The 23,918-nt window shown below is 39.2% G+C and overlaps 2 protein-coding genes across 4 annotated transcripts in view; one reads left to right on the plus strand and one right to left on the minus strand.

The window, feature by feature from the left end:
• The window catches only part of LOC149264840 (uncharacterized), a 292,062-nt gene that overhangs the window by 209,338 nt on the left and 58,806 nt on the right, over nt 1-23,918 (minus strand). The gene's annotated exons all lie outside the window — the stretch shown is intronic.
• Nucleotides 4,756-23,918, plus strand: part of LOC149264841 (histone-lysine N-methyltransferase SUVR5-like) — a 32,747-nt gene continuing 13,584 nt past the window's right edge. The window contains exons 1-3 of the mRNA XM_089374786.1: nt 4,756-5,650; nt 5,738-5,928; nt 5,979-7,597. Of these exons, the coding sequence (XP_089230912.1) occupies nt 4,756-5,650; nt 5,738-5,928; nt 5,979-7,597 (2,705 nt within the window). The remainder of the gene's footprint in view (nt 5,651-5,737; nt 5,929-5,978; nt 7,598-23,918) is intronic.

Genomic DNA, 23,918 nt, shown 5'->3' on the forward strand with positions numbered 1-23,918 from the left:
ATACTAAAATAAATAAAAATTAAAAAATTAAAAAATAAATGAAATAAATAAAAATAACAAAAAGTTCATAAAATAAAGCAAAAACCCTAAACAATAAAATAATAATATTTTTGTGAAAGCATGCAAAATATCTTTTTTTAATAAAATTGACGGATGAGATTAAGAGATGTCTTAACCCTCATCGACGGTCGAGATCACTTCAACATGGATCACCCAAAACTAGCTGTTGGGATCATTTCCTTTATATAGGGTCTTAGGGGGTCATTTTACGGTTTTATCTGATCTGTGAGTCTGTACTGAAAAGCTCTCTTGTAATCTGATTTTCTGGTTAATAAAAAGACTTTCGGGTTCAAATCGTGTTGGTGTTACTCTCTGGAATTGCTGTGAGATCTTTAATTTTCTGCATATTTCAGTTTTCAGCCATTAATCATAGCTTGTTTTTAGAGTAGTGTGAGCACAGGTATCTTGTTCACCTGCTAGGGTTTGAGGGCTGCTAGGGTTTCTGAAATAATGGCAGGTATCTCCATTATTTTCTGAGATCTAGCAGCATTCTTTCTCTCTGTGCTGATGGTTGCTTGAGATGTGCAAGGAAACTTTTTAGTGAAGGATATTTGTGGGCGTTTGGGGAAGTTCTGGGCTGAACCAGCCGACTCCCACAGGCTTTTCTGCGCAGAGCCCAGTTGATTGTTCCCTGGGTTAATCATTTAAATTTCATTTTGTGTTTTACACTGAGAAATTTTCTTTCTGTTCACAGTAAAGTTCAAATTTCTGATATATTGAAAACATTACTGCTGTTCTTGTTAAATCGGGCTGTTAAGGGGCCAAATCTGTACACTTATTAAGCTAATCTAGGGTTTCAAATTTTGGTTTTACGCGTATATTATGTTGCGGTTTCTCTTTCATCTTTGCAGATTACAGGTATATCTAATCTAGAAATTTTTCAAGGTTTCTGGAGTGGGAAGAAATTCAAAATTTTGTACTGGGTTCAAATCATTATCATAGTTCTGCCCCTCAGCCTACAGCCGTTATCAGAGCTGGGAATCTGTGGGTCGTGTCTCACATTGCCTTTAGCACAAACAAACACTGTCAAATCTGGGTGAGATATCTGCAAACTGACGTAATCTCTCAATCGATTTTCATAAGGTACGCTTTCAGTTCACTTGCAATACGAGTTCTTGTTGGAATGTCAGCGTAAAATCGTCTTGACCTGAGTTCTGTATGGCAAAGCATAATCCCAGACGCTGCTCATCATTCTGACTGCTCTTTTTCTGCGTGTATGCATTTACGATTTTGTGCTCAGGAAGATTGCTTATGCAGCTGCGTTGAATCTATTATTCACTGCCGTCGTTTTTCCACAAGTCGTTTTGTTTGCCTGGCGGTGTTAGCCTTCACGTTTCTGCTGTATTTTCGCACAGAAAAGGGATAAACGTTAACCATTTTTTCGACTTCTTGCACCGCATCACGTATTTGGCTTCATTGCACAGTTTCTTTTCAAGTCAAGGTCACGTTTTCGTTGTTTCTGGGCATCTGTTTGTTTTTGATTGCTTGCACTGCGTTGCTGGCCCTGCATCACGCATTTCTCTGCTCAAGACATCAATAAATCTCTGCTCCTGTCAGCGAAACCCTCGTCTCATTCCCGCTTTCGATTTCTGGTCTTGCTGCCTCTGATTTTCAGTCGCCCGCATGCGTTGACACTGTGATAATTGAACCTCACCCCCAGCGTCCGTCTGCGTGTTCGAACCTGAATCGCATTACAAGTTTGCTTTTTCGCAGTCTTGGTTCACGCCGGCCAGGTCACGTATATCCCTTTTTGTATTTTCTCCTTTCGTTTTGTAAGTTTTTCGATTTTTTTGACATGCAGTGCGTGGTCACATCTTAGACTAGGGTTAGCTTGTTTAAATTTACGCATATAAAAAGGTAAGCGGTGACCATTGCGTGTAATTTTGATTCGTTTGCCATATCATTTTTAGATTTAGGACTTCAATTTATTTATTTTTAACATAGTTTTAAAGTTTTGTTATGAAAATAAAATTAAAAAAAAAAAAAAAAAAGAGGAATTTAGTTTTAGTTTTACTTTTTTTAAATTTTTTTTTTAGGATAATTTCTAGTTTTCGTTTAGGATTTTAGATTTTTATTTTATAAAAATAAAAAAAATAAATAAATAAATATATATATATATATATATATATATATATATATTTTTTAATTTTTGTGACAAAATCCAGTTATTTCCATGATGAGATTTGCATATAAATGTGAAATGAATGTTCTATCTGCATATTGAATGATTGTCTGGTTAACGATTTATGGTCTTTAATTGCATCAGCATTTATTTCTTTTAGTTGCCAGATATCGTTGTTTGAGGAGCTTTGTGTTTTTTTTACTAGATATTCAAGCTCTGCTCAAGTTTGATGATAAATGATTGCTGTTTATGGTCTATATTCTTACATCGTTTAGCAAGTAATCGTTCAAAAAATCAATCTCATAAGGCACTGGTCCACCAAATTAATAAAATCATTTTAGTGCATTTCGTCTCCCAGCCCAACTGTTTGGCAGTTGGCCTTCATCATTTCCCAGGGACTACCCCCCTTAGCCGTAGGAGATAGGTTTAAACGAAGAGACCGGGGATCAGAGTGACAGCCCCCGGTCTGAGCGTTGTCGTGTCAATCCACGCGACAACAATTTTTGGCGCCGTTGCCGGGGACAGAGTTTTTCTGTCCTTGGTCCTTGTTTTTCAAGCTTTTCTGTGCTTAACTTCTTGTTCAAGTGGCGACTCCACTTCCTATATCATCTGCAAGAGTGTACACTAGAAGACATCCAAGCAGTCTGTGCAATCCTACTCCTGACCCTGAAAAGGTTTATAGGGTGCGATCACACAAACTCGCTTCTCGTACACTTCTTGGAAATCTTGGACAAGAAGCCCTCTCCGATATTCATTTGCTCTTTCAAGGTCAAGTTAGGCGCAACACCATGAGTCTGTTGGGCCCTTGTGATTTTTCTAACATTCCTGGAGCCCCCAATGATATTCCATCTGTTGGGATAGACAAATTGCCTAGCTTTCATGGAGATAATGCCATTACTGTTAATTCCCATTTGCGAGATTTCAACATATGGATGGCTAAGTATGCTAGATCTCCTGATTTTGATCATGAAGATGTCAGGATGACCCTTTTTATCTTGACTCTAGGAGGTGATGCTCATGACTGGTTTACAGAAAAACCTCCTAATTCTTTTGACTCTTTACAATCAATCATTAATTCATTTAGAGAAAAATATGGAGATAAGAGAGAGGGAAGACATCTTGTAAGAGCTCTTACTCTGATGAAAAAGAGAGAAGACGAAACTGTTGAAGAATTTAATAGAAGGTTTAATGGTATTATTAGAGAATTACCTCAAGACTATAAACCTTCAGATAAAACTCTCCAAGATTTTTATATTGATGCCTTTGGTCCTGAACCATCTTATGAGTTAAGGCGTGCTAAACTTACTGATTATCGAGATTGCCAAGCCTTAGTTGTAGAACTTGAAAAGGACAAGGCAGCTTCTGGGAAGTCTGAAATCCCAGGCTTTGATAGGGCTGCTACGAAACTAAAGGAACCTAAGGGAAAAGCAGCCCAGGAGCCAAAAAGTGAGCTTGTTCTTAAATTGCTTCAAAAAATTGAAACTATGGAAATCAATCATAATAAGGAGATAAACACTTTGCAGAATAGGTTAATTCAAATGGAAAGAGCGCAACCGCAAAATTTTTAGCCTCGAAATAATAATAACAGAAATAGTAACTGGCAAAGAAAGGGTCAATCTAGTGAGCAGAGGCCCCCTAATCCGCTTACCAATCTGGTGGATAATGCTCCTCCTTACTGTCGTGCTTGTGATGATTTTCACGAAGAATCATCTTGTCTCATTATCAGAAGACTTTTCGATAATGGAATGTTTGGGACAGGTGAGCAAATAAACGTAGTAGGGAGCAAGTTTCCTTTGCCCATGAATGATTGGATAGAGGTTAAGGAAAGGAGCTATGATGTTGTGAATCCTCAATCTGCTTTTAGTATAAATAACCTTGAAAACGAAGATGACATTTTGGCCAGGTTATATGGCGAGAAACCCTCTCCTGAGAAAATTTTGGAAATTGCTAGAGATAAGGGTTTAACATACCAGAGAAGGGATAAAGATCAGAGCGGGAATCAAATTCCTCCTCGAACTTTAAACTCTGGAATAGATGTCGATTTGGGGAGTTGGTTTAATAATGCTAAAATCTGGGTTCCCGTGTCTGAGATCGCTAAGATCCCTTCCCAAAGAGACAAGTTACTAAAAGCAATTCAGGGTCCTCAAGTCAACGCTTCTCAACAGAAGATTCGCGAGGTTGACTATCATGATGCTCCTATTTATCTGCAAAGCGTAGATGCTGATAACAAAGACCATCAACCCTTCTTTATCACCTTATTGGTCAATGGGTATAAATTGAATAACTGCATGTTGGATTCAGGCGCATCTGCTTGCGTTATGACTAAAAGGGTCATGGAACAGCTTAATTTAAGAGTTTCCAGACCCTACTATAATATATGTGCCATGGATTCCAAGAAAATCGAAGTTCATGGTTTAATCAAGGATTTACAAGTTCATCTTTCAGTTTACCCAGACATCATGGTTGTTATGGATATTGTTGTCGTTGATGTACCTGATGCTTGGGGTATGCTGTTATCTAGAAAGTGGGCCTCTGATTTAGGAGGAAGCATTCAAATGAATTGGTCATATGCTATGATTCCTTCTCCTAGCGGTGATGGTTTTATTAGGCTAAATAGAGAGCCCGAGAGAAAATTTCATGTTGAAGATCCCAAGAAGCCTCATAACGAAATAATTAGAGAACAATCTGACATCGAGAACCACTCTATCATGTCCAATTTCATAATTCCTCCCGATGATAAGATTAGGTCAAGCAATGGAGGACTTTATTGTTGGAAGCATTTAAGTTTTTGTACTCCAGATAATGTTCCTAGAGTTGATCAGGTTGGGTCTTCATCAGCAAACATGCATGCAGAATTGAAATTTTCGATATGTCAGGGAATGACCAAATATGGAAGGAGGTGTACCCACCGAACCCGTAATGGAGCACCTTTTTGTTTGAAACATATGCTTCGGGACAGCCATAGTTTGGACAGCTGTGATGGAAACCCAAGTTCCAGTAGTTTAGGAAGTAACCCAAAGAGGGCAAGAGGGTCTGTTGAGAGACAGTCATCTGAGAAGGAAGCAACTTCTGCAGACTTTCACCACAAAGGAAGTCAAAATGAACAAAGTTTTCTGCCCATTTCAGACCTAGAAAGAATTTCAGGAGGTCTGTCCCAGAAATTGCATGATGAAAGTTGTCTAGTTGAAAGGAATCGATTGCATGGTTCTTCACTGCCAGAAAGGGCTGCTTCTAAAGTCTCATATAGGAGTACAAATTGTTTGTGTTGTATTGGAAGTTGTTGCAATCATGGTGGCCAATGCACACGCAGGGCAAAACAAGATTCATCTTATTGTGAAAAGCATTTACCAAACTCACTGGGGTTTCATCATAGATATACTGCATCAATGTGGAATGGAATTTTCAAAACTGCAAGCTCTGAAACAACGTGCCAGCCTAAGGATCTCTTACATGAATACATGAATATGTGCCAGTCATGAGGAGGTAACTATGATTCAGATTTTGAGAACAGAAATTTGGATTGCATTGATGACAAAGTGTCAAAAAATATGAAAGATGCAGAAGCATTATTAATGGAAGTAACAGCTGAAAAGGAGAAAATGGCAGCATATTTCAGTTTTCAGCCAAGAGAAGGGAATGTTACAGCAAGCATTCCATCAATTGATGATGTTCATGAGACTGATAACGCGCATAAACCCCTTGGTTCTGTTGCAGCAGTGAACAATGGCACAGCTAAGCAGAGCCCTGTGGATGGGATGGAGGATTGTGGTGCTGTTCATTGTTCTTTGGTGAGCAGTTTTCTGATTTACAAACCCTCGGTCACCATTGTCTCACCATTCATAGGAAGGCAGTTGAACATCATTTTAGAGGATATGTTTGTCGCAATTGTGGCAGTTCATTTACCTACAAAAGGGGTCTTGAGAGGCATGTGAAGGTGCCACACGGTGGAATTCCTCTTGAGAAATGTACAGAGTATTTTTTTATATCCTGTGACAGTCGTTTTATCATTGTGAATTGTGATCAGCTGTTGCAGCATGTGTTACTCACTCACCCCGAGCAACTCAACAATTCCTTTGATGCTAAAGAGCAGGTTAACAGTGCAGAATCAACAATGCCTTTCAAGACTGAGCAGGACAAGCAAAATGAACCTCTTAAGTTAGGAAGTTCCAAGCAAGAATTAGGTTGGAAGTCCGATCCTAAGCATAAAATGGAAAGAAATCACATTAGTATGTCTATTCATGGTGAGGATATAGGCAAAGGTGAAGCGAGAACTTTATTTCGTGGCACGCTGAAAAAATTTTCATGTAGACTCTGTGGGATGAAGTTTAGTCTTCTCCCAGATCTTGGATGTCATCATCGATCTACCCATCTAGATTCCAGATCTACCTTCAAGCCCCATCTCAATCGAAGGAATGAGCTTTTCAAACCAGGGTGGAGGGTTAACAAGCCAAACTTTAGAATGTCTCAAACGGCGGTAAGATACAAACATGCAGCTGTAATTGCCAGAAAGAAACGATTAAAAGGTTTTGATCTGAAAAGGTCAATAAGGGTCAAGAATAGATCCATGCAAACTAAAGAATCTGGAATACATGACAGATTTACTGAGTCTTACTATACAGCTGTTGCAGATATGCTACTATCAGAAGGGCAAAAAATAAGATCTTGGCCCAGTAACCTCGAAATTCTTACTGTAGCACGTGCCTCTTGTTGTAGAAGTAATCTGCACGCAGCTCTGGAAGAAAAGTATGGTGCTTTGACAGAGAAGCTCTACGTAAAGGCTGTGAAGCTTTGTAATGAGGAAAATGTCAGAGTAGAGTGGTACAGGGAAAGTTATATTTGTCCCAAAAGGTGCAAACCCAAGGCTGATCCCAAACTTTCTATTCTGCTGATGCCTCTTCCTGAATTATGCTTTGATTCTCTTACACTACAGGTGAATGATCTTGAGGGGGATGCAAAAAATACTGATATCAAGGAAACATGGGAAAAGGTAGAGACCCATTTGGTGCTAAATTCATCTGGCAGTAAAAAGGGTCATCGAAGAAAAACTATCATATTACTTAACAACTTGAGCTTTGGCAAAGAAGCAGTGCCAATACCCTGTGTGGTGGATAAAGATGCAATGAATCCATGCCAGTGTGATTTGTGCAAAGATGGTAAAGATCAAAATACCAGCTCAATGACACCTTGGGAGAATTTTTCCTATGTCACTGAAAGGCTGCTGGACCCTTCACTGAGTCTTGATACAAAGAGTTCTAAACTAGGATGCACTTGCACCCAACCACAGTGCATTGCCGGGGCATGTGATCGTGTGTATCTTTTTGAGAATGATAATGAAAATGCAGAAGATATTTATGGAAAACCAATCCATGTTGGATTTCCTTATGATGAGAAGGGGCAAATTATTTTGGAGATATGGTTTTACTTTGGGATCGCAAGAATGAAAAAACAGGGAAAACATAAGAAGTTTGACAGCTTGTGGCTGGGACCATACATCATTAGAGATATAGCCGGGCCAAACTCATTCTACTTGAGCAGATTGGATGGCGAACCACTTGATCTACCAGCGAATGGCCAAATGCTCAAACTATTCTTCAGAGATGATATCTGATGCCATGGGGCATCTTTTGTATTGTATTTCTATCCCTATTCCTTGTCTTTTCAGCATTTCATTTCTGTTTTTAGGATTAGATTTACTTTTCATGTTATTAGTTAGTCAATAAATGAAGAGCTTTTATCTTTCCTGTGCTTAATGTATATGATGATTTTGGAATGGACGCTACTTATTTTTATTCGTGTGTTGTATGGATGCAGATTCTGGATTCTCACATTCCTACAGTGCAGCAACGTGTCCCCAAGTAGAGCCAGATGTTGACCACTACCGGTCAAACTGCCCATGCAGTATACCCCCTTCCTTTTGGCAGAAAGGGATAGCACCTGAACGACATGTCCATGCCAGCCTAGAATCATCAGCAGCTTGATCATTGTTGTAAACCCAGTCTGCATGTGTGAATTGTAAATAATCTAAGCAGATCAGAGTCATGTATGTAAAATTGCCTAGGTGGACCTAACTTTCTAATGATAATCTACGTCCCGGGAGGTTTTTCGTCTCACCGATCTATGATCGGCAGAGTTTTCCTTCAAACCTGACCCCAAAGCCGGGATGGATTTTGTCATTAGAACTTTAGGAGAATCTTAGTGTGTTAATCTGCTAGATTATAGTTGTGTCGCAGAACTGGGTGTTTTATGAGGGTCTGTATTAAGTGGGTTCATCCCTTTGAGATGTCAATTGTAAAAAAATCATGATGAAATGTGTCTTGAGGGTTGAAAAATGTTGTAAATCCCCTCATGAGTCCTAAGTCCTAGGTCCTAGGTGATGTTTCCAACGGCTTAGTTCAAATGATCCATTTAAGAAAATAAAAGAAATACTAAAATAAATAAAAATTAAAAAAAATTAAAAAATTAAAAAAAAATGAAATAAATAAAAATAACAAAAAGTTCATAAAATAAAGCAAAAACCCTAAACAATAAAATAATAATATTTTTGTGAAGGCATGCAAAATATCTTTTTCTAATAAAATCGACGGATGAGATTAAGAGATGTCTTAACCCTCATCGACGGTCAAGATCACTTCAACATGGATCACCCAAAACTAGCCGTTGGGATCATTTCCTTTATATAGGGTCTTAGGGGGTCATTTTACGGTTTTATATGATCTGTGAGTCTGTACTGAAAAGCTCTCTTGTAATCTGATTTTCTGGTTAATAAAAAGACTTTGGGGTTCAAATCGTGTTGGTGTTACTCTCTGGAATTGCTGTGAGATCTTTAATTTTCTGCATATTTCAGTTTTCAGCCATTAATCATAGCTTGTTTTTAGAGTAGTGTGAGCACAGGTATCTTGTTCACCTGCTAGGGTTTGAGGGCTGCTAGGGTTTCTGAAATAATGGCAGGTATCTCCATTATTTTCTGAGATCTAGCAGCATTCTTTCTCTCTGTGCTGATGGTTGCTTGAGATGTGCAGGGAAACTTTTTAGTGAAGGATATTTGTGGGCATTTGGGGAAGTTCTGGGCTGAACCAGCCGACTCCCACAGGCTTTTCTGCGCAGAGCCCAGCTGATTGTTCCCTGGGTTACTCATTTAAATTTCATTTTGTGTTTTACACTGAGAGATTTTCTTTCTGTTCACAGTAAAGTTCAAATTTCTGATATATTGAAAACATTACTGTTGTTCTTGTTAAATCGGGCTGTTAAGGGGCCAAATCTGTACACTTATTAAGCTAATCTAGGGTTTCAAATTTTGGTTTTACGCGTATATTATGTTGCGGTTTCTCTTTCATCTTTGCAGATTACAGGTATATCTAATCTAGAAATTTTTCAAGGTTTCTGGAGCGGGAAGAAATTCAAAATTTTGTACTGGGTTCAAATCATTATCATAGTTCTGCCCCTCAGCCTACAGCCGTCATCAGAGCTGGGAATCTGTGGGTCGTGTCTCACAATGCCTTTAGCACAAACAAACACTGTCAAATCTGGGTGAGATATCTGCAAACTGACGTAATCTCTCAATCGATTTTCATAAGGTACGCTTTCAGTTCACTTGCAAACCAGTTCTTGTTGGAATGTCAGCGTAAAATCGTCTTGACCTGAGTTCTGTATGGCAAAGCATAATCCCAGACGCTGCTCATCATTCTGACTGCTCTTTTTCTGCGTGTATGCATTTACGATTTTGTGCTCAGGAAGATTGCTTATGCAGCTGCGTTGAATCTATTATTCACTGCCGTCGTTTTTCCATAAGTCGTTTTTGTTTGCCAGGCGGTGTTAGCATTCACGTTTCTTCTGTATTTTCGCACAGAAAAGGGATAAACATTAACCATTTTTTCGACTTCTTGCATCTAATCCCATCACCGCATCACGTATTTGGCTTTATTGCGCAGTTTCTTTTCAAGCCAAGGTCACGTTTTCGTTGTTTCTGGGCATTTGTTTGTTTTTTGACTGCTTGCACTGCGTTGCTGGGCCCTGCATCACGCATTTCTCTGCTCAAGACATCAATAAATCTCTGCTCCTGTCAACGAAACCCTCGTCTCATTCCCGCTTTCGATTTCTGGTCTTGCTGCCTCTGATTTTCAGTCGCCCGCATGCGTTGACACTGTGATAATTGAACCTCACCCCCAGCCTCCGTCTGCGTGTTCGAACCTGAATCGCATTACAAGTTTACTTTTTCGCAGTCTTGGTTCACGCCGGCCAGGTCACGTATATCCCTTTTTGTATTTTCTCCTTTCGTTTTGTAAGTTTTTCGATTTTTTTGACATGCAGTGCGTGGTCACGTCTTAGACTAGGGTTAGCTTGTTTAAATTTACGCATATAAAAAGGTAAGCGGTGACCATTGCGTGTAATTTTGATTCGTTTGCCATATCATTTTTAGATTTAGGACTTCAATTTATTTTTTTTTAACATAGTTTTAAAGTTTTGTTAAAGTTTTGTTATGAAAATAAAATAAAATAAAAAGAAAAAAAAGAAGAGGAATTTAGTTTTAGTTTTACTTTTTTTAAATTTTTTTTTTAGGATAATTTCTAGTTTTCGTTTAGGATTTTAGATTTTTATTTTATAAAAATAAAAAAAAATAAAAATAAATAAATAAATAATTTTTTTTTTTTTTTTTGTGACAAAATCCAGTTATTTCCATGATGAGATTTGCATATAAATGTGAAATGAATGTTCTATCTGCATATTGAATGATTGTCTGGTTAACGATTTATGGTCTTTAATTGCATCAGCATTTATTTCTTTTAGTTGCCAGATATCGTTGTTTGAGGAGCTTTGTGTTTTTTTTACTGGATATTCAAGCTCTGCTCAAGTTTGATGATAAATGATTGCTGTTTATGGTCTATATTCTTACATCATTTAGCAAGTAATCGTTCAAAAAATCAATCTCATAAGGCACTGGGCCACCAAATTAATAAAATCATTTTAGTGCATTTCGTCTCCCAACCCAACTGTTTGGCAGTTGGCCTTCATCATTTCCCAGGGACTACCCCCCTTAGCCGTAGGAGATAGGTTTAAACGGAGAGACCGGGATCAGAGTGACAGCCCCCGGTCTGAGCGTTGTCGTGTCAATCCGCGCGACAACACCCTGCATTTAGCCCATCCAAATGTTGTTCAAAAATCAAAAATGAACATCAAATCAAAGTTACCTTTTGTGGTGGCCTTTCATTATGACATTTTGCTTGTTACAACATCAACATCCTACATACACATTCACACATCTCCAAGATATTTAATGTCAAGGGTCTTCTTTCTTTACCAAGGTCTTCATACCTTTCCCATGGAGATATCATGGCCAATTATTTTATTTATCGAATGTTGATTTCCTTTTTTTATGTGACCATAGTTGCATCTTTCATGATCTCTTATTTTTTTCTTCACATTTTGCTCCTCGGGAACTTCTACCCATGTTTTCTTCATTTTTTGTCAACCACCTCATATTCCATATGAAGACATATTATGTTGATTTCATCTTGTCAATATGTGAGACATGCCTTCATGCATCTTTTCAACGAAAGAGATCCCTTTTGATCATACTCATGAGATAGAATATTCACCCATGCTATCTGCAACTATATGACAAGACTTTATCAAACATATGCATACATACCTCTTTTCTTCTTTTGGTCACCTAGGCTTCCTTCAGTAGCTTCCATTTCTTGCTTGAAAGACCTTCAGCCATGCTGCATTCTTTTTTCATCATACCATTATCCTTCATGATGTTGAAATATGTAACTAGGTTCGGTCTTCATAATGACATATGTAATCATGATTTTATGTATTTAATGAAAAGAGAAAAATAAATTTATTATTGTTGTTCTTGAGGCATGGGTTTCATGCTCAAGAGAAATTTATTTTTAGGTCAAGCACCCATTGAGTGCTTCTAGGGCTTGTTATTTAGTCTACAAGTCAATTGAGTCATTGTCATGTATTGAAGACCCATTTGGGCATATTACATATTGTAAAAAGAATTTATTTGAGTCAAAATAGAGTCAAAAGACCCTCCAAGATGTTGTTATGATGCAAAGATCAAGTCAACCTACATGAAAGGACAAGTCGGCCTAAAGATAGTAATTTGTACCCCTCACAAACATATAAATAAGAAGGAACTCCACCTCATTTGGAAACTCATTCAACCAAGTTCGATCTTCTCAAGATAGAAACTGGAAAAGGACGAAAAAGAAGGAGAAGATCTAGATTGATGTATCTGGGCCTCTCTCTCTCTCTCGTGTTAGGGTTTCTACATTTGTTGGGCAGAAAAATATGCTAGACAAAAGAATTTGTTGGGCAGGTCGAACTTCCAAAAGAATTTGTTGGGTAAGTTGAATTGCAGAAGTTGCTAGAAGCGAAGATTGACTTGGTCTTGGAGGGTCTTGGTCAAGGGTCATAGGTCTTGGAATTCGTCAATTGAAGTTCTATAAGAAGAGAATAATTCTTGTGGATTTTCTTCTTTTGGCCTTGGTTGATCACCTACATCTTGTGTCCTATTGTCTCATTGATTTTATTGTTTGGTAGTTGTTTGATGATAAAGAACACTAATAATAATCAAGTGTAAGAAGAAGCTAATCAAGTTAAGTAAAAATACATCACAAGCAGTTATCAAAGTAAGAGAAATCACCTAATCTAGCTGCCCCTAGATTTCTCAACATGGTTTCAAAGCTAAGGTGACAAGACAAGGAAAAGCAGCTTAAAGAAGGACACTCAAGGGTCGAAGCACTAGAAAAGCATCTAAGAAGCATCAAGAAGTTCGATCAAGAAAGAAAAAGAAGCCTAATACCTAACGAAGAAAGAAGGAGAAGCGAAGCATCTTAGATCTATTTTTGAACTATATTCCTCCACACGTGCAAAGATTGGGGCATCATCTTGCAGCAGAAAATTCTAAAGTATAAGCTACTCTAAGAGAGCCAAAGTTTTGGGGCAAAATAAGTCTCCCTTGCAAGCCGAACTAATAAGAAGAAGATTCCATCTCAATCAAAGGAGAAAGGAGACAAATCCATCCATCTTTTAGTCACACGTATGAACTAGGGTTTCTCCAGAAGAGCTGAAATTGCAATCCTGCAACAACAAGACAAAAATCTGAGGAAGGGCCGAAATCTGAAGTTGTAAGTTTGACAAGCATGACTAGAAGGAACTAAGAAGACCTCAAAACCCTAGCTCATCCATAGAACTACACATTGAAGCATCTAAAAGTCTCTACATTCTAAAGAAGCGAGAAGAAGCATAATCATCATGATTAAGGAATCAAGGTGATCTCCCTCTCATTGAAGGATCACTTTTGAAGGAAGACATCTTCTATCATCATCAAAATCAAGAAGGCATCAAATTGAAGATATTAGCATCAAGGAGCATATTCACTTGACAAGTAAGTATCTTTATATCTATATTTGAATATATCAAAATGACTTCGTTTTGCAAGGAGAGAAACAAATTGGTTGGGTAGTCAAATTTTCTTACATGGAAGAAGAGGATAGATTCGATCCTCATAGAAAATGAAGTCGTTGAGCAGGTTAAGAGTTTTGTCATTAAACCTCCAAAGGAAGAAGCTCAAACTCTAGCTGAATACATGAAAAGGAAAATAAGGGCTCAAAGAATCCTTATGTAGCAAAATTGGAAAAGTCAAAAGACATCTATGACAAACTAGTAGAATTGTTCTTCGTAAGCACAAGAACTCTACAAGGTGAAGATATCAAATGAAGAAGGACTAACCTCATACTTTATGAGGGTATCTGAAATAAAGGACCAACTACAAGAGTTGGGAGAGATAACACTGACAAGGAAATAACTACTATAGTGCTCAATGCACTATTGGAGGAATGGGGTAACTTTACATCAAGCATCTATGGGAAGAAGAAAGCTACTCCATTCAATGAACTGTGGTCACTATGCAAAATTGAAGAAACCAAGTTGAAGGCAAAAAGTGATGTAGGATCAAACGAGCAAACTCAAGCATATGTTGCCATGGCAAAAGAGAAAAGAAAAGTTTGGGAAATTTTGTCCTCAGAAAAGGAAGAAGAATATGGAAAAGGTTCAATGTTATGGATGTCAAGAATATGGGCACTACAAGAGAGATTGTCCCAAACTCGAGAAGGACAACAATAAAAGAGGAAGAGAAGAAGCCCATGTCACTGAAGAAGTGGAAGAAGTTAAAAAGAAGAAATCCAAGAAGGAAGAAGTAAAAGATCTCTACTATGATTGAGATATGTATTCTCCACCCAGTTCTTTTCAGTTCTTGTAAAATATAGCTTTCATGGTAGGAAGCATGAGAAGCATGATACGATGCATCATCTTTAGTAGATGGCATCATAGCATATGATGGAAGCAAGAGCTTATGACATCAAAAGAAGCTTGAAAGATAGTTGAAATAGAATACTATGGCAGTCATCATTAGAAGTAGCTCTTGGTAACCTCATTAGAAGCATAAGTAGTACTTATGGAAGTCATCTAGTGTAGAGCTCATCATACATCATTGGAAAGGAGCGTTTGCAGGATGAGGATAATCAAGATCCTCCATTGGAATATTCATTAGAAGGTTCATCTCTTGGAAGAAGCAAGTGTCTCACTAAGAATACCACCTTGGATGGGATTCACTATTTGCAAGCATGATGATATGATGATAAAGGAATGCAGTATGTCAAGAAGATTGAAGTACTTTTGATCAAGGGAAAGAAGCTATTGAAGTTTGTCTAGATGATCAAAAGAAGAAAAGAGGTATGTATGCATATGTTTAATGAATTAGATCATTTCAACATAGAGTTGTAGATAGCATGGATGAATGTTCCACCTCATGAGCATGATTAAAGAAAAGGGATCTCTTTTGTTGGAAAGATGCATAAAGGCATGGTTCACATATTGACAAGAAATCAACATAATATGTCCTCATAAGGAATATGAGGTGGTTAACAAAGACGAAGAAACTACAAATGGATGTTCCTAAGGAGCGATATGTGAAGAAAGAAAGAAGAGATCGTGAAAGTTGCAACTAAGGTCACAAGGAATCAACATCCAATGAATCTGATGCGACATCTCCATGGGAAAGGTATGAAGACCTTGATAGAGTCTAAAAAGGAAGAAGACCCTTGAAATTGAAAGTCTTGGAGATGTGTTTATGAATACGCGGGATGTTGACGTCTCTAGCAGCAAATGTCATGATGAAAGGCCATCACAAAAGGTGATTTTGATTTTATGTTCATTTTTTGGTTTTTGAATAACATCTAAATGGGTTAATGCAAGGCTACCGGAAAAATAGTTATGGATGTCACTTACAACTAGCACTCATTTGGTGGGATGGAAGATCCAAAGGAAACATGATGTGGAAGAGGTAGTTGTATTACGAAAAGCCAGATGTGAACTAGAAAATCACTTTCCGATAAGGGGAAAGATGACATGACTGACTTGAGGAAAGTGATGGATAGTCAATGCCCTACAAGATGAAGGCTCTATAATAATGAAGATAAAATTCATGACATCGAAAGGAGGAGCTCAACATGTTGATTTGGGTAGCATCGGATGTGCTCTAGCCACGAAATTTGGTGGAGAGGCTAAGGCACATGAGATCTCCAATACCCAAAAAGGGATTGGGCAAATTCTAAACAATTTGGGAGATATTAAAATAATTAATATTTTTAATGGAGTCCCTAAGTCTAAACTTAGGGAAATTAAAATATTAATGTGAATTAATATAAAACTGTGTTAAAATGGTCCAAAAGACATGGATCAAGCTAGATCTAATCTTAACCGTCGATTAGGGACTTAATCTCGGTCGTTGATTTGTCAACAAGAGAAGTATAAGAGGAGGCTTGAGGGTCACTTGGAGAACACACCAGAGTGATCAGTGATTCTATTCTCTAGAGCGGGGTTTGCTAAGAGAGATAGAATTAGTGGTCAGTTGCAGCGAGGGGCAGTGAGTACGAGGCAGAGAGGCAAGGACAGTGCCGAGAGACCAACGCAAAAGCAGAGAGAGACAAACGCAGAGCCAAAGGGAGCCACGCAGAGGCAGTAGAGACTGCGCAGAGCCAGAAAGGCTTGCATCATCCACGCAAAGGCTGCAGGAGTGACACAGAGAGCCAGAGAGGCTGCACAAAGCCTCAGTAGGCTGACGCAGAGGCCAGCAGGGCTGATGTAGAGGCCAACAGGGTTGACGTTGTTATGAAACTAGCTCACAAAAAGATAGAAAAGAAAGATCAATGCCTTAAAAACAAGCCTCTTCGAGGGGGCAACCTCCTCTACATTACACAAATAAACAATTCTTAGATGATACAAATGACAAGACCTCCTTTCTATATATAGGAGTCTAAGGGGTCATAATATAATCAGAGCCAACATAACAATAATAATGCAAGGGCACAATAATAACAATAGTGGGCTTCTATGGGGCATAATAATAACAATATGGGGATTACATGGGCACAACAATATATTAAAGGGGTTGTACTAATAACAATAAGGGCTTACACTAGTAGTATAGGGACCTAACATGCCCCTCTCCTTAAAAAAGTGTTGTCCTCAACACTTGAGTAGTTCTTGATGCTTCTGTATAAAATTCTTGTCCTCCCATGTGGAATCTTCAGCAGGTAAGTTCTTCCACTTGATGAGATACTCTGAAATTGATCGATTTCGTAGTTGTCGACTTCTCGGTTCTGTGAATGCTTCAGGTTCCAATATGATTTTTCCTTCCTTGTCAAGTTCTGGCAATATTGTTGGAACTGAAATCTTTAGCAACTTTTGAATGAGTTCCCACCCTGCTTCACCATTCTTCCATTCATCCCTTACTTTGTTTATCAAATTTGGTTGGATAATAGAAATGGCGCACAACAATGCTTCCACATCCTCATCCTTTCTTGAGAGTGCATCTGCCACAACATTTTACTTCCCTTTTTATAGATGATTTCAAAGTCATAACCCAACATCTTTGTGACCCATTTTTATTGCTCTTCAAAGGATAATCTTTGTTCCAAAACGTATTTAAGACTATCATGATCCGTTTTTACCTTGAAGTGTCTTCCCATTAGCTAGGGTCGCCATTTCTAAGTGCATGTAGTATTGCTAACATTTCCTTCTCATAAATAGCTCTGTGTAAATACTTTCCTTTGATTGAACAACTTACGAAAGCAATGGGTCTTTCATCTTGCATTAAAACAGCACCAATTCCATTTCTTGAAGCATCACATACCACAATAAAGGTTTTTGTGAAGTCCGATGTAGCTAAGACCGGTGCTTGGCACATTGCCTCTTTAAGATGTTCGAAGGCCTTTCTTGCTTCTGGAGTCCATGAAAATGCATATTTCTTCAATAATGTTGTTAGAGATGCTGCTATTCTCCCATAATTCTTAACAAACTTTTGATAATACCCTGTCAACCCGAGAAATCCTCGCAAATGCTTTATGGATGTGGGGATTTTCCATTCCTTAATGGCTTTAATTTTGCTAGGGTCTACCTTAACACCTTCATGAGATACAATATGACCAAGATATTCCACCTCTTGTACTCCAAAGAAACATTTGGAGCTTTTTGCATATAATTGTTTCTCCTCCAATAGTTTGAGCACCCTGTCAATTGCATATAATTGTTTCTCCTCCAATAGTTTGAGCACCCTGTCAACATGTTGAACATGCTCCTTCCAAGACTTGTTGTAGATTAGTATATCATCAAAAAATACTAACACAAATTTTCTAAGGAAGGGTTTGAAAATGGAATTCATCAAACCTTGAAATGTAGAAGGTGCATTGGTAAGGCCAAAAAGCATGACAAAAAATTCATAATGACCCTCATGAGTTCTAAACATTGTTTTTAGAATGTCTTCAGTCTTCATTCTGATTTGATGATATCTTGAACAAAGATCCAACTTGGTGAAGTAAATTGATCCATGCAATTCATCCAATAATTCATCAATGATGGGAATGGGAAATTTATCTTTAATAGTGAGCTTGTTGAGCTCTCTATAATCCAGACACATGCCATGATCCATCCTTCTTGTGCACCAATACTACTGGAGCAGAAAAAGGACTTTGACTAGGTTGAATTATACCAGCCTCTAACATTTCTACAACCATACGTTCAATTTCACTCATTTGGGCATAGGGATATCTATACGGCCTGATGTTTGGAGGAACACTTCCTGGAATCAAATGAATAGCATGATCATGATCATGAATAGGTGGGAGGCCTTTGGGAGTCTCAAATACCTTGGAATGATTGTCCAAGAATTTTTGGATATCTGGAAAAATAGATGATTTCGATGTGGGAACCTCTAGCAAACATAATTGTGCAATTACGCCTCGTTGTTCCTTCTTTAGAAGCCTTGTCATACCGTTAGAGCTTATTATCTTTCCTGGTTTCCCTACAATACCCCTTAATTCAACTTCCTTTCCTTCCGCACAAAATTTCATGAAAAGTTCTTGAAAATTAAAAGCTATTGTACCCAAGGATTGTAGCCATTGGACTCCTAGTACAACATCAGCACCACCCATTGGAATGGAAAGCATTGGGCTATTCAATACATATTCTCCCATGGATAGCTTGATATTATGGCACTTTCCATAGCAATTTATGGTTCCTCCACTTGCAACCATCACTTGACACTCTGGTGTTGTATATAGGAAGCAATTCAATTCCTTGGCTATCTTACAATGAATAAAATTATGGGCACTTCCCGAATCAATCACTTCCCGAATCAATCAACACTATTACCTTTTTCTTCTTGATATGTCATTCTATCTTGATGGTTGGAGTGGTAATTCTTGCCAATGCATTACAAGATATGGTCGGATTCATTTCTTCTTTATCTAGGGTTTGTTCCTGGAGTATATCTTCTTCTTTTGACATTTCTTATTCATTTTCTTCCTCCTCTTCACAATCTATGTAGAATAATTTCTTCTCAGCACACTTATGACCTTTAGTGTATTTGCTATCACCACTGTAAGAAGGCCCTTTTGCTATTTTTTCTTCCAATTGTTGTGGTGTCAACCTTGTAGGTTGTGGAAGGTTAGGGGCAACAACACTTCCATCTTTATAGTTGTGAGTGGTAGGCTTCCTGGTTGCCATAATTTTGCTTTCCATTTTTCTTGCTAACCTGAATGCCTTCTCTAATGAATCCGGTTCCCAAAGGCGAACCTCATGTTGGATATTATCCTTTAAAGTCCCTAAGAACACATCAATCCTATGCTCCTCTGGAATATCTTTTACCCTTATGTTCAATTTTTGAAAGTCATCAATGTGCTCCATCATTGATGAAAGTCGTCGATACCATACAAACTGATTTGGTTCTAAATATAAAGTTGCAATACATACCTTTTGTATGTTTTACACATTATGGAGATCGAAAAATTGCTCCATCTGTAGTATCCATGTTCCGGGATCCTTGCCATCAAACTTCCTCATATCGATTTTTGGAACATGGTGGGTCTTCAATCCAACATTAGAGTCTATGAAATCATGATTAACATTTCTTTTGTTCTCATCATGAGTTTCCTTTACTACCCTTTCACCATTAGTAACCATTTCTTGTAGCAACTTATTCAAATTTATCTTCAATTCTTCCATCTTAGCGTCCATGCCATTCATCTTAGCTTCCATGCCATCCATCTTAGCTTCCATGTCATCCATATTAACTTGCACATCATTCATATTAGCTTCCACGCCATTCATTTTGGCTTCAGTGACCTTTTGTGAGAGTGAAATTTATTTTACTTGGTCTTATAATTTTGATATATCATGTTGCATTTCTTCCTCTTCTTCACAAGTCATGCTAGAGCTTTCATGTTGCTTACTAGGTGTTTCCATTTTCTTTCTTCGGGGCATCAATTAATGCTAATAATTCTTCACTATTCCCTTTGAATTCCTTCAAACTAATTTTTCAAACCAATCTTATGCAAAATTTAAAAAAAACTACACACCTTTTTTTCACTTTGTAAGAGCTCGATATTGAATCTGTTGTATCTCTGTAACTGCGGATCTCGAATATCTGAAATCACGTCCTGCAGTAGCCCTTTGAGTCCTCTTTCTAACCCCACAAGTCTGATCAAGATTGGATTCTCCAAGGAAGAGTTATGCCAAATCTCCCACGGTGACCTGATTATAGACTAGTTCAGTAGAGCGAACTTGTATGAAGTGCCACGTGTCACTGTTTCGACCTTAGTACCTGAAACTGATATATAGAAAACTACAGGTCGCCCTCTTTCTAAAACTTCTTCCGAAATTTCAATCAGATGCTCAGAACAAAAGTTATGACGATTTACCCAAGGTCACCTGTTTAGGATGTAATTCGAGAGTCTGCAAAAACCCTAACTTCCTCAGATCATATATTCGAAAATATTGCGAGACAAGATCTGAAATTCAGACCCAAGGTTCAAACCGATTTCATCTTAAATGGGTTTTTTTTTAGCTTCTGAAACTTTGTAGCGAAAACGTTCTAGCGAAAATTCCACGATGACCTGGTTTAGATGAAATTCTGGAGCTTGCAAAAACCCTAACTTCCTCAAATCATATCTCTGAAAATATTGCGAGACAAGATCTGAAGTTCGGACCTGAGGTTCAACGAGATTTCGTCTCAAATGGGTTTTTTTTAGCGTCTGAAACGTCGCAAAAAAAGTTATAATGAAAATGCTACGATGCCCTGTTTGGCGCAGCAAAACCCTAGAATCAAAAGCTCTGATACCAAATGTTATGAAACCAGCTCACAAAAAGATAGAAAAGAAAGATCTACGCCTTAGAAACAAGCCTCTTCGAGGGGCCAACCTCCCTTACATTACACAAATGAACAATTCTTGGATGATATGACAAAACCTCCTTTCTATATATAGGAGTCTAAGGGGTCATAATATGATCAGAGCCGACATAACAATAATAATGTAAGGGAACAATAATAAAAATAGTGGGCTTCTATGGGGCACAATAATAACAATATGTGGACTAAATTGGCACAACAATATAATAAGGAAATTGTACTAATAACAATAAAGAGTTACACTAGTAGTATAGGGACCTAACAGACGTTGATCTTCAAATTGTGTTGCAGAGGGATTTTGTGGAGCAGGCTTTCCGAATACCTATTTCGGAAGAGAGGTATTGCAGCAAGATTTTTTATCTCTGTCGGGTTAGCCAGTTTGGCACCCAGTGTACTCAGAAAATAACTACTTAATAATAAAACCCTCAAATAGCTGCAACGGTTTTCCCGCATTGGGTTTTTCCGGGGACATTAGTCCAAAAATAATGGTGTCATTTGTGTGCTTGTCTCTGTTTCCTTCAATTGATGATCTGTAATGTGTTGAGCATGCACTTGTATTTATTTTTAGTATTTACATGGTAAATAACTTGTTAATTAACAAAACAGATAGGCAGGAATAAATCAGTAAAGTGCATGGAGGGTTTCTAACGAGTTAGACTTAGAAATTCCAACATGGTATCAGAAAGTGGTTGCAGATCACAGGAGAACTGAGGACATCAGCAAAGCAAAGCAGCAGCAGCAGAAAACAGTTGTCCCGAGTGACAGAAGTTGTTCCTAGCAGCAAAGCAGCAAGGAAGGGGTGACGTAGTACCTGTGTCATCAAGTTCGAGCCAAGAAGAGGTTGCGCAGAGGCTAAAGGAGGCAAAGACAGGCTCACGCAGAGGCCAGGATGGCTGACGCAGTTGGCTGAGGGAGCTAGTTCGTCGATGCCGGGAGTGCGCAGAGCCTAGGAGCTCTCACCTTCAGGTTGTTTGGGTTTAGGAGGCTGTGGGTAAGTTGCAGAGTGGAGCTGGTGGGGTACTGTAGTCAGAACAGTACCTAACAGGGCAAGGCCAAGGAGGAGGGAGTTGCTACCAAGGGTTTCTAGCCAAGAAATCTGGATCAGTGGTGTAGTTGCACAGACAATCAGAGTAGGGGGCATCTCGACATCGGCAAAAGGGTTTCCAGGAGGGAAATCAAGGCTCTGAGGGAGTCAAATCGAGAACTTCCAGGAGGGAAGTAGGAGAGCAGCATGGCACTACATGGAGTAAGAGACCAGGACAGACTGGACGGAGCCTCAAACTTTGCAATCTGCAAGGCCAGAATCTTATCCGTACTTGACAGAAATCATGTCAAGTACTTCGCCTTGAGGACGATAGCGATCCCAGTTGACCCAGTCGATAACGAAAATCACGAGGAGGCAATGGCGAGGGCCAAGAGCATGGTCCTTGAAATGAGATGTGGGAGGCCCTAAAGAAATTGTACCAGCATACTTCTGTGCAAAGAAGGATGTTACTAGAAAATCAACTGCAGTCATACCAGATGAAGAAGGGGGAACCGATCGACACCTTCCTCGGTCGACTGAATGAAATCCGGGATCAGCCGACTTCCATAGGGGTCACGCTGGATCATGAATTGATGGTGAGAACAGCCTTGAATGCAGTGTCAGAAGACTGGGAGGTATTTGTCCAAAGTATATTGGGCAAAGCGACCCTTCCACATTGGGAGGAAATGTGGGCGGCTCTTCGCCAAGAAGAGATCAAAAGGCTAAGCAAGGCGGGAAGCAGCAGCAAGGGAATCAAAGTCAAGAAGGAGGAGGAGGATGTTGCCCTAGCATCTAAGGGAAAGCAAGAGAAACGGAAGAAGAAGGACCTCTCCAAGATCAAATGCTTCCACTGTGGGGGAGCTAGGTCATTATGCGACCCAGTGTCCAAGGAGGAAGAACAAAGGAGAGACCTCCGAGACCAAGGCAGCGCCAGCAAGGGCAGAGAAAGAAGTGGAGACAGACAATGACTATGACATGAGTGCACACACGCCACTTGGGCGGAAGTCAGGAGACATCGAGTTGTAGTCAGACGGACTACTGGCGATGAGAGGCAGGATCCTCGAGGTACCCAGCCTCTTGGATTAGACCATGCTACGGGAGCCGCGAAGAGGAGTAGCAGGACTGGCGGATGTGGGTGGAGACGGATGCGGATGGAGCGACAAAGGGAGCTACAGTGCAAGATTTCCAGGACAACACGAGGCTAGCAGGCTGCAACAGTGCAAGAGGCACGGGAGTGTTGAACCAATGCAGGATGGCACAAAGAGATGTGCAACGGTGCGAGATGCAAGGAGTTGTTGCAGCAGCGCAGAGGTCAAAGAGGGAGCACTTGTTAGCAGCAGAGGGAGCTTCAGCATCAGGAGTACTCTAGCCTGACAGAGAGGTTAGAGTTGGGAGATCAGTTACTTACTTCTCAGTAACTGAGTTGCAGTGCAGCAGTTAGCAGTGGTAGTGCTATGCGCAGCACGATGCAGCCTAATGACAGGACATGCAGTGCAGTCGCAGCAGTGGCAGTGGCAGGGCCATAGGCAACAGCACAGATGTAGAGGGAGCTATCGTACAGATGCAGCAATGGCAGTAGCAGAGCTATGGGCAGCAGTATAGGATACAGCAGTGCAGAGGATGTTGAGCATAGCATCAACACAGGGACCAATGTCGGATGATCAGGGTAATACTCAGTGAGGAGTATTGCTAGAGCACAGTCCTCGCTAAGAGGGAGTGTTGATTTGGGTAGCATCGGATGTGCTCTAGCCACGAAATTTGGTGGAGAGGCTAAGGCACATGAGATATCCAATAACCAGAAAGGGTCTGGGCACATTCTAAACAGTTTGGGAGATATTAAAATAATTAATATTTTAATGGAGTCCCTAAGTCTAAACTTAGGGAAATTAAAATATTAATGTGAATTAATATAAAACTATGTTAGAACGGTCCAAAAGACATGGATCAAGCCAGAT

Source organism: Pinus tabuliformis, chromosome 6 (assembly GCF_031772625.1).
Source record: "Pinus tabuliformis cultivar Carrire ecotype Pingquan chromosome 6, CPIR1, whole genome shotgun sequence".
NCBI classification, from domain to species: domain Eukaryota; kingdom Viridiplantae; phylum Streptophyta; class Pinopsida; order Pinales; family Pinaceae; genus Pinus; species Pinus tabuliformis.